A 24211-nucleotide genomic window follows, 5' to 3' on the forward strand; every position below is an offset into this window, starting at 1 on the left:
GTTGAGCTATGAGGACACATAGCATAGACTGGGGATATTTGCCCTGGAGCAGAGGAGATTGAGGGGTAACATTATTGAACTTTATAACATTATGAGGAGCATAGATAGGGTCGACAGAAAGGAACTTTTCCCCTTGGCGGAGGGATGAGTAACCTGGTGGCATTGATTTAAGATAAGGGGCATGAGGTTGACAAAAGTGAGGTGATGAGGAACTTTTGCACACAGTAACGTGGGACGTACTGGCTGAAAGGGTGGTGGACGCAGAAACCCTCCTAACGTGTAATAAGTATTTGGATGTGCAGTTGCGATGCCATGGCATACAAGGCCATGGGGATAGTGGTCAGAAATGGGATAAGGCGACTTTGGAAGGTGCTAGACACGTGCATCTTCAAAGGGCCGAGGGATCTTTGTCTATGACCCACACCTCTGACTCTATCAGTCTGTGAATGAGCAATGTTGCTACAATAACGATTCAAACAATCATCAGTGCTTTGGATGGTGGAAAGACAGAGCAGAGCACTGTGGACCTTAAATACCTGGCTGCTCCACCCCAGCCTCACCGACACCTGTTGACCTGGGCATATGGCGCCTTTCAAGTTCCAGGGCCTCCTGCTCGAAAAGGTTCAAAATCAGCAACTGGGCCTGGCCGCCTCCAGTCTGCAAACGCTCAGAAGCATTGAGCATTTTTCTCACATGTCGCACCCCAACTACAGTTGCCCATATCAGACCTCCAGTGCCTTCTCTCCCTGCTACTGCTGATCAGTCACAAAAATATAGTATGACTGGTCCCAATACCCCCCCAATGGCCACCTTGGACACATCCTGTGTCCATCACTTTAAGAAACACACGTTCTTAGCTCCCATGGCAAGGAGGCACAACTAGATTCGGCGTCAAGGGCAGCAGATGGCCCTTGGCCACGAGACCTTGAGGCTCCCCTTCCACAATCTCATCACCGTGAATAGGACATGTGTTGGAGTTCTGAGTAGGTGCCTAGCTGCATCTCCTGCAGATTGCCGCCAGACTAGTCATATGTGATTAAGAGCAACACATGGTGCGGGGGAGAACCCATCTCCTCGTGAACCACTGAGGCTGATGTAAGCATGGTCACTATCTGCTTCCCCACCCAGCGTATGAGAAATGCCCAACATGATTCAATGCAGTCACGACAGTAAGACTTGGAGAGGGGGGGGGGTGCCCACAAAGGCTAAAGCTACCTGCTGGGTTAAATGCCCAATACCAACATGGTACTCACCCTTCCAGAGCGCAACAAGTTGTTGAAGTGCTTACAGCATTGGATCCAGGTGCGCTGCACCACGTCGCGGGAGCTCACCACCCCCGCCACCTCTGCCTCCCAGGCACGTTTCATCATATGGGGGGGGGTCTCTTCCTCTCATCCTGGGGAACCAGCACCTCCCGCCATGTTGCCACCTCCTTGAGAAGGGCAGCAAGGCAATCATCAGAAAAGCGTGGGGCACATTGGCCCCTGCTAGCCTACCCTGCAGCCTGCCCTGCTCCTAGGCCACACCCTGCAGCCTGCCCTGCTCCTCTGCCCTTCCCTCCAGATTGCCCTGCTGAGCAGACCCCCTGCGGTTGGATCTGCAGCTGGCCATAGCGAACAGCCTACAGGAGGCTGCCAGGCCTCCTTTTAAACAGATTGCTGGGTAGCCATTGGATCTGGTGGTCTGTACATGCCTGCCACAACCTTCACACTCCCGCTCTCGGGAGTCAGAAATGCGCTGGGCGGGCATTAATTGGCCCGCCTGCGCAAAATGGCGGTGCGGATCCGATCGCGGGTGGCGAATTGGTCCGCGTCAGCACCTGCTCCGCCTGCCCGCCAAATGGAAAATTTTGGCCCAAATGTAGCTGAAGGATTAATCCGCTGCTTCAAAACTTGGACCCTTGTGTTAGGGTCTGCATAAGAAATTTTGAGTGCCTTTTTAACGCATTAGTTTACTGCCTTAAATAAGGAAAATTGCAGTATTCTTTGCCCAGATTTTTAAATAAAATGAATAACTCGCTGATACTCTTGACTTTGAAGAGATAAGCACATTTATATGTCTGTTGTACTTTTTAAGGGATTCCAACATCATTAGTATTTGGAACAATGGGAAAGGCATTCCAGTAGTGGAGCACAAAGTAGAAAAAGTGTTTGTACCTGCTTTGATTTTTGGGCAGCTGTTAACCTCAAGTAACTATGACGATGAAGAAAAGAAAGTCACAGGTGAGACAAGAGTGTACCATTACATTGTATCATGAAAATATTTTTTCAACCATTGAGAGGTTTGATGCCTATAGTTTTTGTTGAAGGACAACTGTTATCGTTTGGATTTTGCAGGTGGAAGAAATGGCTATGGTGCTAAACTCTGCAACATATTCAGCACTAAGTTTACAGTTGAAACTGCCTGCAAGGAATACAAAAACAGTTTTAAACAGGTTAGTCACAATTTATAGGCCACATCTATTATGTAGAGATGGAACTAAGAATACCATTTTCCCAATTTAGAAACTGGAGAGAAAGTGTGTGTGTTCATTCATTCATGTATAAATTGTCCATCGCCTGCTTTATTCTCCCTTTATCCACCCCCACACTCCATACACGGCACTTTCACATTCTCTCTTTCTCACTTACGTGCTTCTCTTGCTTGTTCACACCCCCATTCTCTTGCTTGCTCGCACCTCCATTGCCTTGCTTGCTGGCGGCCCATTCTCTTGCTCGCTGGCAGCCCCATTCTCATCCCCTTCCTTTTGCTTGCTGTCCTGCTCCCCCTTCTCTTGCTCCCTCGCACTTCCTCTCTCTGGCTCCCTTGTCCCCCTCTTTCTCTTGCTCATCCCTGTTCATTCGCCCTCCCATTTTGCTCGCCCACCCCTCCCTCCTGTTTTGCTTATTCCCGTGTCTAAATGCGATTCACTTATTAGAAAAACACCATGGAAAAATGTGGATAAGACGTTTTCTCCTGCCTAAGTTGCAGTTATGTTACTATGTTGTGAAGCACTGTATCTTCAGCAAGTTAAATATGAAAGCAACAGTCCTAAAATGAGTACTGGCTGAGCATCCCACATCCTGGGGTAGAGGTTTCTTCAAAATGCATGCAACCTCTTTAGGCACAAACCTATGTGATCTCAGGATATGCAGCCAACAAGTGGTATCCAACACCAGTTCAAAATGGATAATTAAGGTCAGAGTATGAAAATGTCTTCTACACAAGTTTTTGCCTCTTCTGAAGCAGCCATCTTGGCAACATATTGATCCTGATTGCTAATCTAAATGTGAAATAAGCAGAAGTAACTTTAACTACTTTACCCTCTGATCACCATCTTTCTTATTAAAGAAAATGTAAGTGCTGACGTAGAAATCACCTTTTAGGAGATTTATTTTGACCTCAATGGGACTTCCCAGTATCACAGTATCTTCACAGTGCAGAAGGAGGTCATTTGGCTCATCGAGTCTGCACTGGCTCTCTGAAGGAGCATCCCACCTAGTCCCATTCTCCTGCCTTATTCCCGTAACCTTGCCCATTCTCTCTTTTCAGGTAGCAATCCAATTCCCTTTTGAATACCTCGATCGAACCTGCCTCCACCACCCTTTCAGGAAGTTTGTCCCAGACTGCAGCCACCCTCTAGGTGAAAAAATTTTTCCTCACATCACATTTACTCCTTTTGCCAATTATTTTGAATCTGTGCCCTCTAGTTCTTGATGTTCTCTTCAGTGGGGAAATTTAAAAGGGTTAGTTAGTTACACTTCTGGATTATAATCGTGTGTCAACCAGTTCTTGAAACTTGTTTTATAATAAATTAAGCATTCTGAGTTTTTTGAGAGAAGCCTGGTCAGAGCTTCCCACTATTTACCCAATCCTTATCCCTCAGGATCTTGAAGGCCTTTATTAAGTCTCCTCTTAGCCTTCTTTTCTCCAGAAAAAAACAGTGCCAACCTCTCCAATCTATCCCCACAGCTACAGTTCTTCATCCAGGAATCATACTTCTGAATCCCCTCTGTACTTTCTCCAATGCCTTCACATCTTCCCTCAAGTATGGCGCCCAGAGCTGGACACAGTACTCCAGATGAGGCATAACTAGTGTCTTATACAAGTTCAGCATGACCTCCTTACTTTTGTACTCAATGCCTTTATTAATAAAACCTTTTAGTATATTTCAAATGGCTGCCATAGTTGTACAGCTTTGACTATAGGACCAAATCACTAAGCACCAGTCCTTGCATCTGCACTGACACCAATATTGCCAGAAACATGAGGCTGATATCCTGGTTTTATGCTGTGCTACTGATGAAACCTGATTTAAGTCTTAGGTCAAACACTTTTTTTCAAAGAATAAAGGATACCTTTTATAATGGGTAATCATAACATTTGAGCAGAAAATAAATAGATAAAGTGTGGCATGAAGGAATCAGATTTTTGGAGCTCCTTGTATTTACATAATTGAAGAAATAGATTTGGTTTAAACTCAGTGTTTCTCTGTTTTGTGGCAGATATACCTATTTGTTCTCTTATGACTATTGCTGAGTTAAAATTCTTTTGCATCACTCTTAATAGCTTTATCACCTGAAGATTTGAGCCTTTTCTTGCAATAGCAAGTGGAATTAACTGCATGTAGGAATCAGTTCTTAGAAAATACTCTAAATACTTCTGACTAATTTGATTTTTATTACTTGTACTAACTCATTCTTGCATGGCCTTTTAAAGCAGGTTTTGTATCAGCTTTATTTTAAAAAATGAAAACTTTTGTGCTTTTACCCAGATTCAGAAATTCATTTTTACTTGTGTTATGACTGGGAAGAGAGGAGTGTGTGAATTATCAAGCCCCACTGCTCCCCAGGCCATATCATTAATATAAATGTTTAAATTTTCTCACTGAACTGGCTAATTGTTTACCTATACTTCTAGTACCCAGAAGAAAAGGGACTCTGACCAGGCTTCTTTCAAAAAAACTCAATGCTTAATTTATTATAGAACAAGTTTCAAGAACTGGTTGACACACGATTATAATCCGGAAGTGTAACTAACTAATCCTTTTAAACTTCCCCAACACACACACACACACACACCCACACCCACATACACAGATGGACAAAAGACACACAGGTAGTCTCTGCAGAGTCGGGCGAGTGGAAAAAAACTTTCTTAAAGAAAAAAATAAAGTTCATGGATGTTCGATGCTGTCAATCTGAAGTTCCCTTGGGCCCAGTAGATGTCGGGAAGTTCACCAACAGTGTTTCAGCATGGAGGAGGGTATAGCTGGACCAATTCTTCCTGTCTCAGTTAGCAAGTCCAAAATCATGCAGACAAACTACACTCAGAAGAGGATAGTCTGGCTACAGGTCGAGAACCACGCAAAGCAAAGCAAAGGAGAGAGAGCAAGCTAGCCAGGGTAGCTTTCTGTTTTCAACCTTGCACCAACAAAACTGAAAGCAAAACCAAAGTTCAAACTTAAGGTTTTTTCCTCTGCCATGTGATTTTTGTCTTCTAGCTTTTCATTAATTAAAGTGCCTTGCTGTTCAAAACAAACAAACAGCTCCTTCTCGAGTACCATATAGCTTAGGTGTTTTCTTGGAAGAGGCCTGCCTGTTGACAGTTCCATAGTGAACTTATAACCCTTTTTTAAAAAAAAACTCTTGGGTAGTCTCCAGTGTCCAAATAATACAATGTCCTTCCATATTTTAAAATAAAAATCCAGTTTAACGAGATATGATTCTAACAATTGTTTAATGTTTAATTCACTTGGAGTGACCAGGCCTTTTGTTGTGTATATCGGCAACCTTCATAGTTTTACTGTCTTTAGTTTAGAATAAAGACTCTTGGGATCTTTGAGTATTAAACTTGTGGCTTTGTTTATTATTTTTAAACTACAATTCTTTTCTCAATGTCTTTGTTAGTTTGTCAATGTCTATGAAAAGCATTTGAAAAGTAGGATTGCACTTTCTGTAGATGAGCAAAGTTCTGCCTACAGCGAATGTGTAAAATTTTTTCTCCCCCTCTTTCTCTTGCTTCACCCAAAGTAAATGCACATTGTAACATTGTTGTATTGAGAATTATTGTATTACTCTTGATTCCATTAAAAAAAAGTACCCTGGACTTGCATTTATATGGCACCTTGCACAACCTCAGGATATCCCAAAGCATTTTACAGCCATTTAAACACTTTTGAAATGTAGTCACTGTTATAATGTAGGAAAAGTAGCAGCCAATTTATGCATAACAGAATTTCACAAAAAACGGTTGATAATCACAGGATAATCTGCTTTGGTGATGTTGGTTGAGGAATATTGGTCAGGAGGTCTCCCTTGCTGTTCTTCAGTATAGTGCTGTGAGATCTTTTACAGTCACCAGAGAGAGTAGACAGGACCTCGGTTTAATGTTCCATCTGAAAGACAGCACTTCTGACACTGTAGAACTCCCCCTTTACTACATTGAGTGTCAACTTAGGTTTTGTGTGTTCAAGTCTTTAGAGTGGGACTTAAACCCATAGGACTCAGGAGCAAGAGTGCTACCACTGAGCAAAGGCTGACATCTTGATTTGAATGTTTGCTTCCAGGCTGTGTTTAACACTGCAGTTTTCAAAGTTTTCACACTCTCTGGACCTCTTGGAAACATAAACACACTCCTCAGGCTGTCCTAACTTTCTCTCAACTATCCAAAAGAAAGCAGTGCCATAATTGCTGAAAATGTTCCTGCTTATACAGTAACAGAGATAATGTGCTCTGAAGCCTATAAATTTAGTAAAAATAATATAGGATACAGACTTTAAAACACTATTTGTAGCATGCAGTACATTCAACCCTGGGCAAAAATCTGAGTCGCTCGCAAGCCCCAGTTTGTAAATTTGTACCCTAACTAGGAATTCTAAAATTGAAAACCATGTAAGGAGGGATGATTGAAAAATACTACCTCGTAGAATCGTTATTTTAGAACAGTGATTCTCAAAGTGTGGTGGTCTGTGAGGGTCCTCCAGATGGTTAGTGGACTGGTCCAAAACGCAAATCACTGAAGCTGGTCCTCAGCGAGAAAGGTTTGATGGACTTTTGATTTCATATACGGTTCAGTATCCTGTACTTGCCACCGTAGTTTTGCTGCCATTTCCAACAACATATAACCATGAGATTGGATTTTCAACACTTGCACTTGTTGGACTGAAAACAAAGAAGTGGAACTAGCTGAACATGGAATCTGACATGAGTCTGAAGCTCTCCAGCTTAGAACCAGACATCACCTCATTGAAAGCAGCACCATTCTTCCCATTAATTCTAATATTTTTTGCTATGGCCAAGCAAAAGGTGGGGTGGGACCTGTAGATGCCTAAGTAGTCTGTGGATAAAAAAGTTTGAGAGCCACTGATATAGAATTTTCCAGCTCAAACAGTTTGTCCAATCCTTAGTAGTGTTTTTTCCCTACAGACCACCTGGTCTAATTCTCTCCTGCTTGCTCCATATACCCTATAATATTCCTTTTTCTCAAGGAACTGTTATAATTCCTGTTGTAAAAATATTTGTGGACATGCTTCAACAGTGGCTTGTAACAGAGCATCCCATGTTCTAATCACCTATTATATAAAGATTTTTTAAATAAGCTTCCTCTTAATTCTCCCTTTATTATTCTAAACATGTATCTTGGTACAGAGCAACTACTGAAGTTATTTTGATGCTTTTTATATAATCTTCACAATCTTGGAGATCTTTATTGGGTCCTGAATTTTCTTGCCTCCAGTTTTAAAAAAAAAATCTTAATTTCTTGAGAGTCTCTTGATACAATCCCCATCAGGACCGATAACTTTTTAAAAAAGATTTGTTTTCCCAGTGACTAACTCAAAGGACCACACTACAAGGTTTCACATTTTAAGACTTTTACTTTAACAAACACACTAAAAGCAACATGAACTAATACAGTAAATTGCAGAAAATATATCCCCCCTTAACTCCCTAACACAACTGAGAGCCCCACACTGCATTTATACGTTAAACCACACTCTCTGCAGAATGGTATTCTTTACAGGACACAATCCAAAGTTATTCCCGGATATAAAACTAATATAGAAGACTATGGCACCGGTGAGGAAGGAATTTACATGGACTCTCAAAAGGTGAGAGGATTTTGAGGGCAAATAGATATTATTAGACCCAATAAATGAATCATCATAAACCAGTGAAGTGCCTGGGCTAACACAAGACTTGTAGAGTGAACCATCAGAAGTTGGAACTGGAGATCGATGTAATCCTGGGTAACATTAACATGTAGTAGAGATGAGTATTGTGAGAAGATATGGAAATGAAGATAGTGGATGGATTAAGGTTAGAAAAATAACAAAAAATAAGAAAGTGTGTGCAGCTACCCAAACAAATCTTCATCTACTGACACCAGACTCTGCCTATCACTGAGGAAGGAAGTGAAATGCCGGAAGGAAGTGAAATGCCAGAAGGAAGAGGCAGCTAGAAAAGAAGGTTTGGAGTGAAACAGAATTTGTAAATCACAAAGATTGCACTTGTAAGGGGTTCTTTGTTAGGAATGTGATAGCTGCATACCTGGGTCACAGCAATACTTAGCGAAGAAAGACTAGAAAGGTTACTGAACGGGACAGGAAGGAATGCAATGGTAGTTGGGTACGTAAGGGTAGATGACATGAGGCAACATTTTAAACAGCCTTTGAAAGACTTCATGAAAATTGCCGCTAGATTCTCAGTATATGGTATGCATAGTGATGCACTGCAATGTATTTTAGTGTTTGGGAAAGAAGGAAAGTTGAATAACTTTAAGTAGATAAGTGGTTGGCATGGTGTGGGAATAATACTGCTTTCATAAATTATTGGGAACGCTTTCAGAATTTAAAGGACTGGCACAGGACTAAGTAGGAAGAAAATAACTTAAAGAACATTGAGGCAGCAATTGAGAATCATTTAAATTAGATGCATGGGAGGGGATGGGGTGAGGTGAGAGAGGAGGTGTGGATAGTACAATCCCAGGTAAGACCATTAGCAGAGAACAAGTTAATCAACAATGAGAACATCTTTTTAAACATAATAATGTCACAGATGCAGGATAAATGCATTCCAAGAATAAAGAAGCTCATGAAACAAATGTGACCTTAAATGCCTTAGCAAACAAATTAAATGAAATATGGATGGGAAAATGCCTCTACAAATTTTGTTTGGGGAAAGGGGAAGCGGTTCAAAGGATCTTACAGCACAGAAAGAAACAATTCAGCTCAGCATGCCTGTGACTCTTCCAGTTTTCTGGCCAGCCTCCCACCTTGCACCCTTTGTAAACGTGAGCTCATCCAAAACTCTGTTACCTGAATTCTATCTTGCTTCATGTTCCATTCACCCATTGTCCTTGTGGTCATTGACCTGCATTGAATCCCAGTTCAACAACACGTTGATTTTAAAATTCTTTGTTTGCAAATCCTCTGTAGCTTCATCCCTCCCCATCTTATAGGTTAGAAACCTCCTGCAATCCTTAGATCTCTGTGCTCATCCAGCTCTGGCCTCTTTCATATGTCGGATTTCAATTTTTCCACCACTGGCAGCAGTGCATTTAGCTTAAGTTGCGGACTTCTCTTCTTAAACCTCTCTGCGTCTCTGGCTAAGAGGCTCCTTCAAGATCTACCTTTTTGACCAAGCTTGAAACTGAGGTTGAATGCAAAAGTAAATATTTGATTACTTTCTCCCAATATTCATGAAGAAATATGTGAACAGCATGCCCTCCCCTAACAGAGAGAACCAAAAAAAGCAGTGATGGATATAATGAATGAAAGCCCTAGACAAGGATAGTATTTATCATATAGTGCTAAGAGAGACTAGGGAGGAGATTTGTGAGACACTGACTATCATTATGAGGGAGTTTGTGTACAGCTGTGAGCTATCTGTTGATTGGAAACAGGCTAATATGGTATCTGTGCTCAAAATGAGAAACAAAACAGATACAGACAACTACAAAACCCATTAGTTTTCCAGCCCATGTAAAATGATCCAATTGATTATCAGAACACATCTTAGTAATAACAGTGACCACTCAGTCGGAAGAAGAATATCCTATGAGATCAATTTCCTTAAAGACTGAGGAAGTGATAGTTCAAGTGGTCAGTGGCAAGCCCAATGACGTGCACCTAGACTTCCAAGAAACTAATCACTAGTGTCAAATGTGTTAATTATGAGGAAAGACAGGAGAATATGAGCTTTTCGGTCAAGAAACTGAATGTCTAAGAATTGATTCTACAGAGAATATAAGATAATTAAAGGGATGGAAAAAAAAGCCTTTTTGCTTAAAGGCGAATCGTTTTTGAGATGACAAGAGAACACGGAGCCAAATTTAGGATTGATATCAGAAAATTCATCATTAAATACCTGTATCAATGTATGACCCAGCAAGAATACAGGAGGCTGAAACTATGGAAATATGTTAAACATTTGGACTTCAGGATCCTTCTGAGTAGATGAACGAAGAAGGGTCAAATGACCTTTTTCATTTTCAATGTTTTCAATCTTTCTTTGAATACTATCCTTCACTAACGCTTTTGCAAGGAACTCACATTTCTATAGTCTGAATATCCACCTCTTCTATCCAAACTAAGCCACAGTATTAATCTCTCACTCTCCACTGCCATCTTGCCCTTCTTTTCAGCAGTTTCTACCTCAACCCCAACAATGAATGCTTTTACCATTAATGTGCCCATAAAAAGTCTCTTACTTTGGTCATTAATTTTTTTTTTCTTCTTTTGTACTTTTGATTCTTTCTGATTTTTTTTTGTGCAGCTGACAGTTATCTCTAATTTATCTAATTTATTTTTAAGTAATAGATACCTTTAGTTCCATATGGCATCTAATCATCCCATGTATCCATGGAGCCCAAATTTAATTTTATTCATTCACGGTATAGTGTCACTGGCAAGGTCAGCATTTATTACCCATCCCCATTTGACCTTCAGAAAGTGGTATTCAGCTGCCATCTTAAACTGCTGCAGTCCATGTGGTGAAAATACTCAGTATTGTTTGAGATAGTGTTCCAGGATTTTGATCTAGTGACAATGAAGGGATAACAATATGTTTCAAGTTGGGATGGTTTGGGACTTGGAAGTCAACATTGGAGGGTTGGTGTTTCCGTGTACTTTCTATCCTTGTTTTTCTACGTGGTACAGGTTAAGAGTTTGTGGGATGTTGTTGAAGCAACCTTGGCAAGCCACTGCTATCCATCTCCTAGATGGAATACACTGCAGCCACAATGCACCAGTGGTGGAGGGAGTGAATGTTTGAGATGGTATCAGTCAAGAAGGCTGTTTTGTCCTGGATGGTGTTGAACTAGAGTGTCGTAAGAGCTGCACACATCAAGGCAGTTGGGGAATATTTCACCTTTCTGACGTGCCTTGTAGGTGGTGAAAAGGCTTTGTGATGTTTGTAGGTGAACCCGCACCTCCCCTCTACAGCCCTAACTCTGTGGTTCACTCTGAACCTGTCTGGGTGGGGAAATGGTCAAGCCTCATAACCCTTATTTTTAATGCTTTATTATAATATTGATAAACTTACAAACATCAGTACCCTGCTGTCCTCAATTTACATCAGTACTTAAAAATACTGTTTACCATTATAACTTACAAACACCAGCACTCTGCCACCTTAAGTTAAATAAGCACTTTGCTTACAAACATTGTTTCCATATCTTCTGAGCTGCACTCATGCTATTACATATTGAAGAGTTGCTGCTCTTTTTAGATTTCTTTAGCTTAGTTGTGCCACAGTATCTTTACAGTGTGGAAGGAGGCTATTTGGCCCATGGAGTCTGCATTGGCTCTCTGAAGGAGCATTCCACTTCCCACTCCCCTGCCTTATCCCCATAACCTTGCACATTCTCTCTTTTCAGGCAGCAATCCAATTCCCTTTTGAATACCCTGATCGAACCTGCCTCTACCACTCTTTGTTTGTTTCAGACTCCAGCCACTTCCTGGGTGAACAAACTTCCTCACATCACATTAACTTCTTTTGCCAATTATTTTGAATCCCCTTATTATACTTGTCTTCTGAGAACACATCTTTTAAAAAAACCACAAAGCTCACACGCATGACAATGATTACCACAAGCCCCTCCCACTTTTGATTGTACCTTCTTACATATTGCAACAATCTGGCATCCAGGTTTATGAATAGTCTTAATATATGAAGTTGTTTCAATGGGGAAGATTGTGGCTTATTGCATCATCAAGTTTCACTCTAATGAAATAGTTATTTGAGATAAGCCTTTCCAAGGAATGGAAACCATATCTTGTTAGCTTGTGAGTACTATTTACAGTTATACAGTTTGGCCACAGGAGTTCAATGATTGAGGCAAATCATTTTGCTCATGCTCAGGCAACTCATGGAATAAAAGGGACAGCAACAACATGGATACAAGATTGGCTGAGTTAACAGGAAACAGAGAGTAATGGCTAATAGATGTTTTTCAGGCTGGAGGAAAGTTTGTAGTGGAGTTCCCCGGGGGTTGGTATCGGGACCCTTGCTTTTCCTGAATATATTAATGACCTAGACCTTGGCATACAGGGAATAATTTCAAAATTTGTGGATGATACAAAACTTGGGAGCATTGTAATCCGTGAGGAGGACAGTGTAGAGCTTCAAAAGGACATAGACAATTTGGTGGAATGGGTGGATAGGTGGCAGATCAGGTTCAATGTAGAGAAATGTAAGGTGATACATTTTGGTGGGAAGGACATGGAGAGACAGTATAAAATAAAAGGCACAACTCTAAAGGGGGTGTGGGAGCAGAGGGACCTGGGTGATTATGTACATAAATCATTAAAAGTGGCAGGACAGGTTGAGGGAGCAGTTATTAAAACATCAATATCCTAGGCTTTATAAATAGGGGCATAGAGTCCAAGAGCAAGAAGGTTATGTTGAGCTTGAAAAGACACTAGTTAGACCTCAGCTGGAGTACTGCCTACAATTCTGCACCACACTTTAGGAAGGATGTGAAAGCATTGGAGAGAGTGCAGAAGAGGTTTTTGAGAATGATTTCAGGAATGAGAAATTTCAGTTATGAAGGTAGAATGGAGAAGTTGGGACTCTCTTCCTTGGAGAAAGGAAGGCTGAGAGGAGATTTGATGCAAGGATTCAAAATCATGAGGGACCTGGACATGGTAGATAGGGATTGGCACAAGGATTGAGAACCAGAGGGCACAGATTTAAGGTAATTGGCAAAAGAAGCAAAGGCAATAGGAGAAAAATCTTTTTCACACAGTGAGTGGTTAGGGTCTGGATTGCGTTGCCTGAGAGTATAGTGGAGGCAGGTTCAATCGAGGCATTCAAGAGGGAATTAGATGATTAGTTGAAAAGAAGCAATATGCAGAGATACGGGGAGAAGGCAGGAGAATGGCAGTAGGTGAAATGATCATTTGGAGAGCTGGTGTAGAAACGATGGGCTGAATGGTCACCTCCTGCACTGTAACAATGCCATGATTCTGTGATTTAACTGGATTGATACATATCTGTTGTGTGGTCTGATGACCTGTGACATTTGTTGACTATATTCAAGAAGTCACTTACTGTGTTTGTGTCAGGTTTTCAAGGTTTCTTTTTCAGGTCCAGTTCCAAAGTTTTGTAGAATGCTGGGAGGCAAAGTTTGACCAATTTCTGAAAATTGTCCATTACAGACTGCCTTTTTGAAGTACTTTCTTTTGGGCTTTTAAATGTTGGATTCTTTTGAGTTGAATGGGTTCTTGCTGCAGGACTCAGCCCTAACTGACTGATGTTCTGACTCCTCAAAGTATCAGTCATTTTTAAACCAACTTCTTGTGTTCTTGCTGAGCCAAAACCTCATTCATTAATTTTTGCTGTTGGCTTTTAAATGTTGGCGTCTTTCACATTAAATGTGATTTTGGCGAAGGACTGTCTACAGTGGGGTGGCTATTTGCTGCAGATTACCCAACTTCTGACCTGCATTTATAGCCATAGTATTTATTTGAATGGTCCAGTTAAGTTCCTTACCAATGGTGATCCCAGGATATTGGTGAGGATTTCAATGATGGTAATGCCATTGAATGTCAAGGGCACGTGATTGGACTCTCTTGTTCGTGATAATCATTGCCCGGTGCTTGTCTGGTGTGAGTGTCATGTGCTAATTAAGAGCCCAAGTCCATTGCTGTATGCACGCATAGACCATTTCATTACCTGAGGAGTTGGGAATGGAACTGAGCCCCCAATCATCAACGAATGTTACCACTGAGTTAATGATGGAAGTGAGGTCATTGATGAAGCAGCTGAAGATGGTTGGGCCTAAGTCAGTGACCTGAGAACTACTGCAGTGATGTTATGTGTCTGAGATGATTGGGATCTAGCAATCACAACCATCTTTCCTTTGTGTTAGTTATGACTCTTAATAGAGACTTTCCTGCTTAATTCCCATTGGCTTCAATTATACTAGGGCTCCTTCATCCCATGCTAGGTCCCAAACTGAGCATCATTAAGCACGTTTGGCACACTGCAGTCACACTTTGGAGCTTTTATGCTCGATGAATAAAGGCTGATTTTACCCATGTGTCACCCATTTTATCTCTTTTCATGCTGATTCTACCAATATAAAAAGGCAAGCTATAAATAACCATGGACAAAATATAAATTTTTGTCACTATCATTTTCATCTCTTGTTTAGACATTTCCTATTGCCGATTTAACTGTTTCCTATATTTCCATTTAACCTGTACCAATGTTTTTATAGCATTTAGGACTGATACTGTAAAAGACTGTTCATTTTAAGATTGAATCCTTTATTTGCACTAATGTTGTGTGGCTCCTTTTACAATTATGCCATTACACATGGGTGAGAGATCATCCATAATTGCTATCCTGTAAACAAAAATATGCAAAATGACTTTGCAAACTTGTTAGAAGGGAATAACCTATGTAAAATGAAAATAACAATATTTGTTAAGGTTATATCTAAGCCATGAACGAAATGGAATTTAACAAAACTTCAAAATATTTATGTTTCCCTTAAACAGACATGGACAAACAATATGAACAAATCATCTGAAGCAAAGATTAAATACTTTGATGGTGATGATTATACATGTATTACGTTCCAACCTGATCTGTCAAAATTCAAGATGGAAAAACTGGATAAAGATATAGTGGCACTCATGACACGAAGAGCTTATGATGTCGCTGGGTCATGTAAAGGAGTTAAAGTCATGTTCAATGGAAAGAAATTGCCAGTAAGTTTTTTTTTCAGTATACTGATTTAAATTATTTGTAGGATGATTAGAGGTAATCAATACATCAGGTATATTAGCATTCTGCTTCCAACTAAATGATCTAAATTTTTAAATTAAGTTTTTGCCAGCTGTTCAAATTACCTTCAATTTTTATTAATTTTTAAAAAAAATTTAACATTTGCTTAATTTGCACCCTGAAGATCTCGGATACAGGATCTACTCGTATCTTTTAAGGTGTGCAAGAGTGGGTTGGGATGACTAGCTTTTATTGTTTCCAGCTGGTGAAGTGCCTGTGCTAGATACTCAACTGCAACTTTCTGGCTGAAATACTAATTGAGCAGAAGAGATTACAGTTCTGAACCTGTGACTTATCAGGGGGTGGTGCTTTCAGCATGCTGTGTTGTTCTAAGTTTGTCTCTTTGGAGCTGTTACGTGATGTTGAAGGAAATTGTTTCCATAGAGGGGAAAAATGCCATAGCTGATCTTCATCGTGTGCAGACCAATCTTGGGAGTCGTATTGAAGACCATAGAGAGGATACATCTCAAACTGTTCAGCCCTTCAGTTAGGGTACAGGTGATGATGACAATGGGGCAAAGAACATTAATAAAACATGCTTAAATTTAACTTTTCTGAGCTAGATTTTGTTGAATGCTAGATTTCAAAACCAGTATTAAAATGAATCTTTTCCTCCTTGTTAGCAAAAGTAATTATTTAAATTATCAGCCTATTTCCTGTGGAGTTCCTTAAAGGCATACATTGTCTCCACCTTGGCTGTCTCTATTGCCATTATGTTGCCGCTACTTACTGTTTTTCTCTCTAGCTATTTGTTTTGCTTTTTCCTTTTCTGCTGTCTTTTCTTTTTTGGGTGTAAATTGCAACATAATGGGGAAGAGAATGCAAGTCATTGGGCATTGGGCAGGGAGATAAAACATTGTCAGGTTGGGAAATGAAAGATGAACAAGGTGCAGGTTGGTTAGAGGAAGTCTAGTGGTGGGGTTAGGGTGCAGGGCATCACTGGAATGTAATGTAGAAGGGATGAAGCTCTAATCCTTTATATCCAGTTCTGCAGTTCAACACCTTGGGCAGAATTTTACATTCAGCTTGCGGGTGCGTGCCCGACATACTGGAACGTAAAATGACACACGATGATGTCAGGCGTATGTCCCGACATCAGTGCACTGTCACGATATTTCGCTAGGTGGGCACGCTTTGAGGATGGAGGCGTGCCCACCATTAATTAACGGGCCAATTAAGGCCCTTGAGGCACCAATTGTCTGTGATTTTACGCAGCCTGTGTGATTTTCAGGGCGTTGCACAGATGCAACGGGCAGGCGGGAAGACCACATTTTCAAGAACCTCATCTACGGGCGGGATAAGAGTGGTGAATGGGCTCGCTAATGCAAGTTGTTTGTACTTTAGCTTATAAGGTGTTGCTGCTTGTTTGTGTGAACAGGACAACTTCATTTCCCTTCAGAGCTGCTTTGACAGAAATAAGAGGCTTCAGTTCAAGACTCTGGAGGAGTCATACCACTTGGGGCCTTCCAGGTATCAGACAGCCTTCCCTTACCATGGGAATGGGGATTGTGGAGGCACCTCCCCTGAGGAGGAAGAAAGGGCAGAAGGGGTAGGAGGCCAGGTGTCCCTTTTCAGCCTCCAGAGGAGCAACCTGTGGGAGGACAGGCGCAGGTCCAAGGCGGAATGAGCTGCAGAAGATGCCACTATCCTGCTGCCGGTGTTTACAGTCTGTCTGTAAATATGTCTGAGGTGCAGTGCCGAAGAAGGCTCCTCCTCTCAAGGGAGACCATGACCTCCATCTGTCAGATGATTGGCCCTGAAATCAGCTGCAACAGTGTGGATGGACACCCCATGCCAGTGGCGCTGAAGGTCACATTGGCCCTCAACTTCTCTGCCTCCGGTCCTTTCCAGGGGTTGGTGGATGATCTTTGTGGAGTCTCCCAATCAGCTGACCACAGCTGTGTCAAGCTGGTGACTGGCGCTCTGTGCATTAACTTTCACTCACTACTGCACAGACAAGACCAACCAGGTAGACTGAGCCAGAGGCGTTGCCACGATTGCTGGGTTCCCCCGCATCCAGGGTGCATTTATACGGCAGCGAGACACTCGTCAGAAAAACATGAGGCTGACTTCTCTGCCAACCTGCCCTCCTGCCTGCCTTGTTCAGCACTGAGGTACTCCGTATCGAGGTTCCTCTGGGTTGCTGGCAGCCTTTGCATGGCTGCCGTGGCCACTTTGAATCAGCCGCCAGGTTGCCATTGGACCCGGTGGACATTGAGCTCCCGCCCCTGCCTGACCCTTCTCGCTGATGCCGCTGTCATGTATTACGCTGGGAGGGCCTTAATTGGTCCGCCCGCCTAAAATGGTGGGCGCGGAGCCGACCACAGGCAGCGGTCGGGTTCCCAGCCACTCCTGCTGAGCCCACCCGACGAATGTAAAATCCCGGCCCTTGTCTAGTCTCCCTTCTCATCCATCACTGCATTCCATATGCTGTTGTGCCCTTCTCTAATGTGCTTCACTGTTATTGTGTTCTATCCAATCACTATCTCCCCACAATATACTTGTTCCCAATCATTGCTTCCTCTCCTGCTTACCGCTGTGGTCTGATTCCTGTCATTGCTTTTCCTCCTTATCACCTTATAGTTGGTAAATAGACAGCATTTTATAATAAAAGTATTGGTTGCCCAGCTCAGGTGATGAAATTTGATATATTACGTTCGTAACAGGATTCTCTTTGTGAAATTTTCTAAGGACTGCAATGGTTTGGGTGCAGACAGGCCTATCACAGCCGATGAAGATACTGAATGGTGGGAAATAAGTGGGGCGTGAGTGAAACTTGAATGACCTATAATGCCACACATGAAGGAGAAATAAAGTGATGGCTTGTTTTGCCCCAAAATTATATTTGCTTTCCTCTATATTCAACATGTGTCACCAGTAATCACACATCTTAAGTGTAGTTTAGGATAATCTAGTCAGTGAGTGAGGAGTTAATTATACAAAATAGTATATTTACCAGCTACTGCACGTAGTGCAAATCTGGGATGATTCTGCCCTTTGTGTTTTTTTTCACATCAGGTTATGGAGTACTCCACTCAGTATCAACCCTGCCCCAGCATCACCCTCCTATCACAAAGCATATTCACTCAAAACTTTAGCTCAAGAAATTAATGGTTACAAAAAATATACATTTTTGGTGTGGGGCTGTTTTCATTCAGTCTGAAAGTGAATTAAAAATTACAACAAGCTTCAAAAAATGAGATGCAGGAAGGAAAAGGAATAGTGGATTGGAAGTTAGGAAAAGCAACTAATGGTGTAATTGTATGATGTATGGTTTGATTTTGACTTCATGTTTTATTCTTTGCCTGATAGATAAATGGGTTCCGGAGCTATGTTGATCTTTATGTGAAAGATAAATTGGATGAAACTGGTATTGCACTGAAGGTAGTTCATGAATCTGTGAATGATCGTTGGGAAGTGTGCCTGACCATGAGCGAGAAAGGCTTCCAGCAAGTCAGCTTTGTGAATAGCATTGCTACTACAAAGGTTGGTATTTGAGAACTGGTGCACTTTTGTGAGTTACCCATGCATTCAACCATTGCTTTTTGAAAGTACAAGAAAATTTGTTCATGTACTTATTTTTCTTTGCGTGTTAGAATTATTAAATTTCTGAATTTAATGGAGAACTTACTTTCTTAGGGTGGTAGACATGCTGATTATGTGGTTGATCAGATTGTTAGTAAACTGATTGAAGTTGTGAAAAAGAAGAACAAAGCTGGAGTATCAGTGAAACCTTTTCAGGTTAGTTGTTAACAGATTTGTACCTAAAACTTTGTATGAAAAAATCATCTCATTAATTTGAAGATAAAGATAAATATTTAGTATTCTCCTTTTACATAGGTAAAAAATCATATATGGGTTTTTGTCAACTGCCTGATTGAAAACCCATCATTTGATTCTCAAACAAAAGAAAATATGACTCTTCAACCTAAGAACTTTGGGTCCAAGTGCATCCTTTCTGAAAGATTCTTCAAAGCGGTTAGTATTTAAATTTTAATGCATCAATATTTTCAGTGTTATATTAGTAATTTGCTTATTGAAATGAGGTGGAATTTTACGCCGGCGGGATTTTATGGTCCCGCCAAAGTCAGTAGACTTTTGAACGGTTCCGCCGTGATGGGGCCATAAAATTCCACCTGTGGGGTTGATTTTAACCCATAAGAATGGGTGGGTTTGGTTTTGGGTGGCAGGTTAACATATTAAACTGAAACAGGAAACTGTCAACTCCTGGTTTTAAGAGAGGTAGGATAGGTGGTAGACCTATCTGTTCTTGGGAAGCAGATCGGTCATTGAAACTTTTTAAGGAGGCTGTGTGCTTTTATTTTTACTGTAGCTCTGTTTTTAACCTTTGACCAGGTTTCTTGGGTATTGGAAACTCAGCAGGCAAAAGGAGGTGAAAAGGGCTGGATCCATTGGGACAAGTTCTCTTATTCAGTACTTGTGGGTAGGAGGAGAGGGAGTGTTTCCTCCTGGTCCAACAAGCAAACCCCATTTAAGTCCCCTCACTATCTCCAAAATCTCACCCCACATCGACTCTCCCACACCTCTACCCTCGCAATCACCGACATTTGATCTTCCTTGACACATCTCCTCGGCTCCACTGAGTCCCCTTTGCACAAGATCTCTGATTATCCTTCTATCCACCCTTTGCGCTGTGAGTTTCCCAACCTTTCCAACTATGGTCTACTTACTACTGGCACTTCTCCACAAATCCTATGATCTGTACCCCCAACAACTATGCAACTTAACTGATCCTCAGCTGCAGCTCTTTCTGTTGAACTTTTCCATCTTCCAATTCACTCCCAGTGAATTTCGGGGCCTTTTCCTAACTTGATATTTTTAAAAACAAACTGATTATTCTAATTATTTGATAGTGGTCTATTGAAAAGAGATTATTAACATGTGTCACGGAATGTGACAAAGGATCATTTAGACTAGCTGCTTTGTTCTACAAATGTGGGCCTTTTTTCAGGAACTGATCAGTTTATCCCCTGCTTTTGTTGGCAAATCAATATTTTTATTCTGTTCCATATTTCTCTACTTTGTTGAACTTAGCTTCCTTTTGAATGCATTTGAAAGTTGTCATCAGCCAGGAATACTAAGTACATAAGGAAAGTCAAGAGTGCAGAAAGGCTCCACCTGTCTTTCATCATTGGCTCCATGTTTTTTTTTGTACCTGAAAAACTAACTTTTTTTGCCCCTGGTATTTTCGTGTTACCCAAAGCTTGTATTTCTTTGTTTTCCTGACTTGGATGAGGTACATAGGAATAGTTTGGATTTCTTTTATTGCCAAGGATTGGGCAGTTGAAATAACAATGCAGCATTTTTCACCCCATTCTCACTGAGCTTTGGGACTGGAGGCCCCTGCTTGAAACAAAGAAATTTGCTTTTTTAAATTAGGGTCGTATAACGTCAGTTGGAGTCCATGGCCAGAATTTTAAGTTCAGCATGCGGGTGAGCGCCCGACACGCCTGAGCGTAATATGACGGGCGATACTTCATTTGGCGGGCACCTGCTGGAGTCAGCTGCATGCCTGCTGATAGTTGCTAATGGCCTTAATAGTCCTTTCAAGGTAATTCATTTGAAATTTACGCTGCCCGTCGAACCTAACGGTTGGCAGTCTTTGCATTTTTTAGGAAACCTCATCCACGAAAGGGATGGGGTTTCCTAAAGCTAATACACATTAAATAAAAACCTCATTTTGAAATTAAAAAGATGTCTTATCTCATGTGACACCATTTTATTAAATTTTTACCGTTTTTATTAATTTTTTTAAAAAGTGCTTCAATCTCCCTGAGGCAGCTCCGTGCCTCAGGGAGATTGAAGCGCTCTTTGGCGTGCATGTGCAAACTGCGCGGCGGGCCTGCTCTCCCTCCTCCCTGCCTGCACAGGGTAGTGCTGAGTGCTGCTGCTTGTGATCCATGCAGGGCGGGCCTTAATTGGTGCGCCTGCATGAAATCGCGGAGTGGAGCGTGATCGGCTTCCCGACCGCCCCTACCCGCTGCCGCTGACGAGGGAAAAATTATGGCCCATTAAATTTTGAAGTACTATTGGATGGAACATGCACCATCCTTGCTCTGCCCATTCATACTTGGCTTTCGGTGGCCTACCCAATGGCCTTTATAGGATGCTCAGAAAATGTTTAAAATTTGTAAATGGTTCTTGTAAGGTCAGAAGCATCATTAATACTCCCATGAAGACTGACTTTCCACAGCCCTCCCTTGAGGTTGACTCTTCCCATGTAACCTACCTGGACTAGGAAGACCTAAGCCAACATTTCGGCTCTAACCTTAAAACTCCACTCCCTTGCTACTGACTCCATCTCACTACCCAGTTGTTCAGTCAAGCTGAAACAGGTTGTGCAATCTACAATGCCCTGTTCTACTCAGCTTAGTCTCAAACCGATAGCCTATCCACCAGAAAAATTGCTTTTCTTCTGTGTCCAGCATCACATCATTAACCCCAATCACAATGAAACTTTATCCCCCAGACTTAATTTTTCTAACATCCTTCCTGTTAAACTCAAATTCTTCACCCCTAATAAACACCAGTTTGTCTGAATTTCAGCCATTTTTCTTGTTCACTATCTTCCACACATTGATCATACCTCACTTTGTTAACATATATTGGCTCTCTAGCACCCCCTTCCCAACACATTGACCTTCAAAACTTCATCCTCGAATCTCCCTTTAGGTTTGTGTCAGTCTCCCTTACCTAATATTGTGTACGCCTTCACTGTCCTACCATGTCACTTTACGTCTCTTTCTCTCTTTTCGCCACCTTACCCTCTTATCCAGTATTGGAAGCAGCATCAGCTCTAGTCTCTGGAACTCCCTCTGTAATCCTCACTACTGCATTTCACTTGTGTTTTAAAAAGCTTCTTAGAACCCATCTTTTTGATCAAACTTTTGGAACAGGATTTTTCAGTCAGCATGAGGGAGCGGGCCTGACATGCCGACATGTAAAATGATGTGTGATGACGTCGGATATGCCTCCCGACATCATTGCACTGTCTTGCGGTGTTTTGTTCAGCGGGTGCGAGCCGGAGTTGGCTGCACACCTGCCGATATTTAAACTACCTATTAAGACCATTAAGGAAGTGATTAATGTTTAATTGTTAACGCTGCCTGTCCAACCTTAAGGTTGGTGGGCAGGCGAAAAGGCCAAGTGGCCTTCACATTTTTTAGGAAACCTCATCCATGAGCAGGATCAGGTTTCCTAAAGCTTTTATTAATAAAATGAAAGGTTTTCCCTAACTATAAAAACACAATCACATGAGGAGACACGTTTAAATAAAATTTTAATCCATGTATTTAATGATTTCAATAACGAATCAATCTCCTTGAGGCACAGAGCTGTCCTGGCTCTCCCTCCTTCCCCCACCCGCACAGGTAGCGCTCAGCATTACGGCTCGCGTCTTACCCTGGGCAGGCCTTAATTGGCCCGCCTGCGTAAAATAGTGGTGCAGAGCTGGTCATGGGCGGCATTCGGCTCCACGACCACCCCCACCCGCTCCTGCTGAGACCACCCAACGTGGGAAAAATTCAAGCCTTGGTTTCCTCTGTTGAATCTCCCATTGTAGCTACGTGTTGGTTCCTTTCTCTCTCCCTCCAGGATGATTCTCTGCATTCAAAATACTGTATGCATCCCTGTTTCTAATATACTGGAACGTTCTGTTGGGGGTTTTCTCAAGTTCAGTATTCTTGGGTCTCATTGAATTTTGTTAAAGTTAAGTTGATGTTTTTGCATCAAGATTTTCTTTTTCACGTGATGTTAAAGGGAATGAAAATCTCTTTGGCCCTTCTAGGCAAACAACTGTGGCATTGTTGAAAGTATACTAAATTGGGTCAAATTTAAAGCCCAGACCCAATTAAATAAGAAGTGTTCCTCTGTAAAACACAGCAAAATCAAAGGCATTCCAAAACTGGATGATGCCAACGATGCAGGTACAGTAAGTGTTTTTGCTTTCATATTTACTAGAATAACAATGAAATAAGCCACCTTTTATAACCATGATTAAAAATAGAATGGTTGATTCCTATTATGATCACTAGTGTGAGCTTGCTTCATATTAGGAACTACAGTAGTTGCTAAAATCTCAATAGGGAGGTGGTGGTGTAGTAGTAATGTCACTAGACTAGCAATCCAGAGCACAAGCTAATGTTCTGGGGACTGGGTTCAAATCCCACCACAGCTGAATTTAAATTCAGTTAATAACTCTGGAATTAAAAGCTAGCCTCTGTAATAGTGACCAATTGTCGATTGTTATAAAACCCCACCTAATTCACTTATGCCCTTGACGGAAAGAAATCTGCCATCCTTAGCTGGTCTGGCCTACATGATTGATTCTTAAGTATCCTCTGAAATGGCCCAGCAAGCCATGTAGTTCTATACAACCTCTACAAAGGAATGAAAATGGACAGACCATCTGGCATTGACCCAGGCCACTGGAATGACACAAATTCAGCCCTGTCGATTCTGCAAAGTCACCCTTGTTAACATCTGGGGGCTTGTGTCTGGGTTGAGTGGGAGGAGAACTGTGAGACTGAACTCTCAAAATTGGGTCAATGGGAATGAGAGGGATAACTCTCCACTGGTTGGAGTGATACCTAGCCCAAACGAAGATGGTTTTAGTTGTTGGCGATCAATCATCATAATCCATGGAACCTTTTAGCCCCAACCAACCTAGGCTTCTTCATCAATGACCTGACCTCCATCATAAGGTCAGAAGTGGGAATGTTCACTGATGATTGTGTTCAGCACCATTCGCAACTCCTCCGATACTGAAGCAGTCTGTGCCTGCTTGCAGCAAGACCTGGACAACATTCAGGCTTAGGCTGGTAAGTGACAAGTAACATTTGCGCCACACAAGTGCCAGGCGTCTTCAACAAGAGAGAATCCAACCATCTCCCCATGACATTATCGCTGAGTCCCCC

The 24211-nt window shown here is 41.7% G+C and overlaps 1 protein-coding gene across 3 annotated transcripts in view; it reads left to right on the plus strand.

Annotated features, from left to right (window-relative positions):
* The window catches only part of LOC121276160 (DNA topoisomerase 2-beta-like), a 257905-nt gene that overhangs the window by 96525 nt on the left and 137169 nt on the right, over positions 1 to 24211 (plus strand). For all 3 annotated transcript variants that reach the window (XM_041184227.1, XM_041184228.1, XM_041184226.1), the window contains exons 5-11: positions 2077 to 2222; positions 2337 to 2434; positions 14987 to 15199; positions 18588 to 18761; positions 18915 to 19016; positions 19116 to 19253; positions 23083 to 23221. In XM_041184227.1, the coding sequence (XP_041040161.1) occupies positions 2077 to 2222; positions 2337 to 2434; positions 14987 to 15199; positions 18588 to 18761; positions 18915 to 19016; positions 19116 to 19253; positions 23083 to 23221 (1010 nt within the window). The remainder of the gene's footprint in view (positions 1 to 2076; positions 2223 to 2336; positions 2435 to 14986; positions 15200 to 18587; positions 18762 to 18914; positions 19017 to 19115; positions 19254 to 23082; positions 23222 to 24211) is intronic.

The sequence above is a fragment of the Carcharodon carcharias genome, chromosome 3 (genome assembly GCF_017639515.1).
Source record: "Carcharodon carcharias isolate sCarCar2 chromosome 3, sCarCar2.pri, whole genome shotgun sequence".
NCBI classification, from domain to species: Eukaryota; Metazoa; Chordata; class Chondrichthyes; order Lamniformes; family Lamnidae; genus Carcharodon; species Carcharodon carcharias.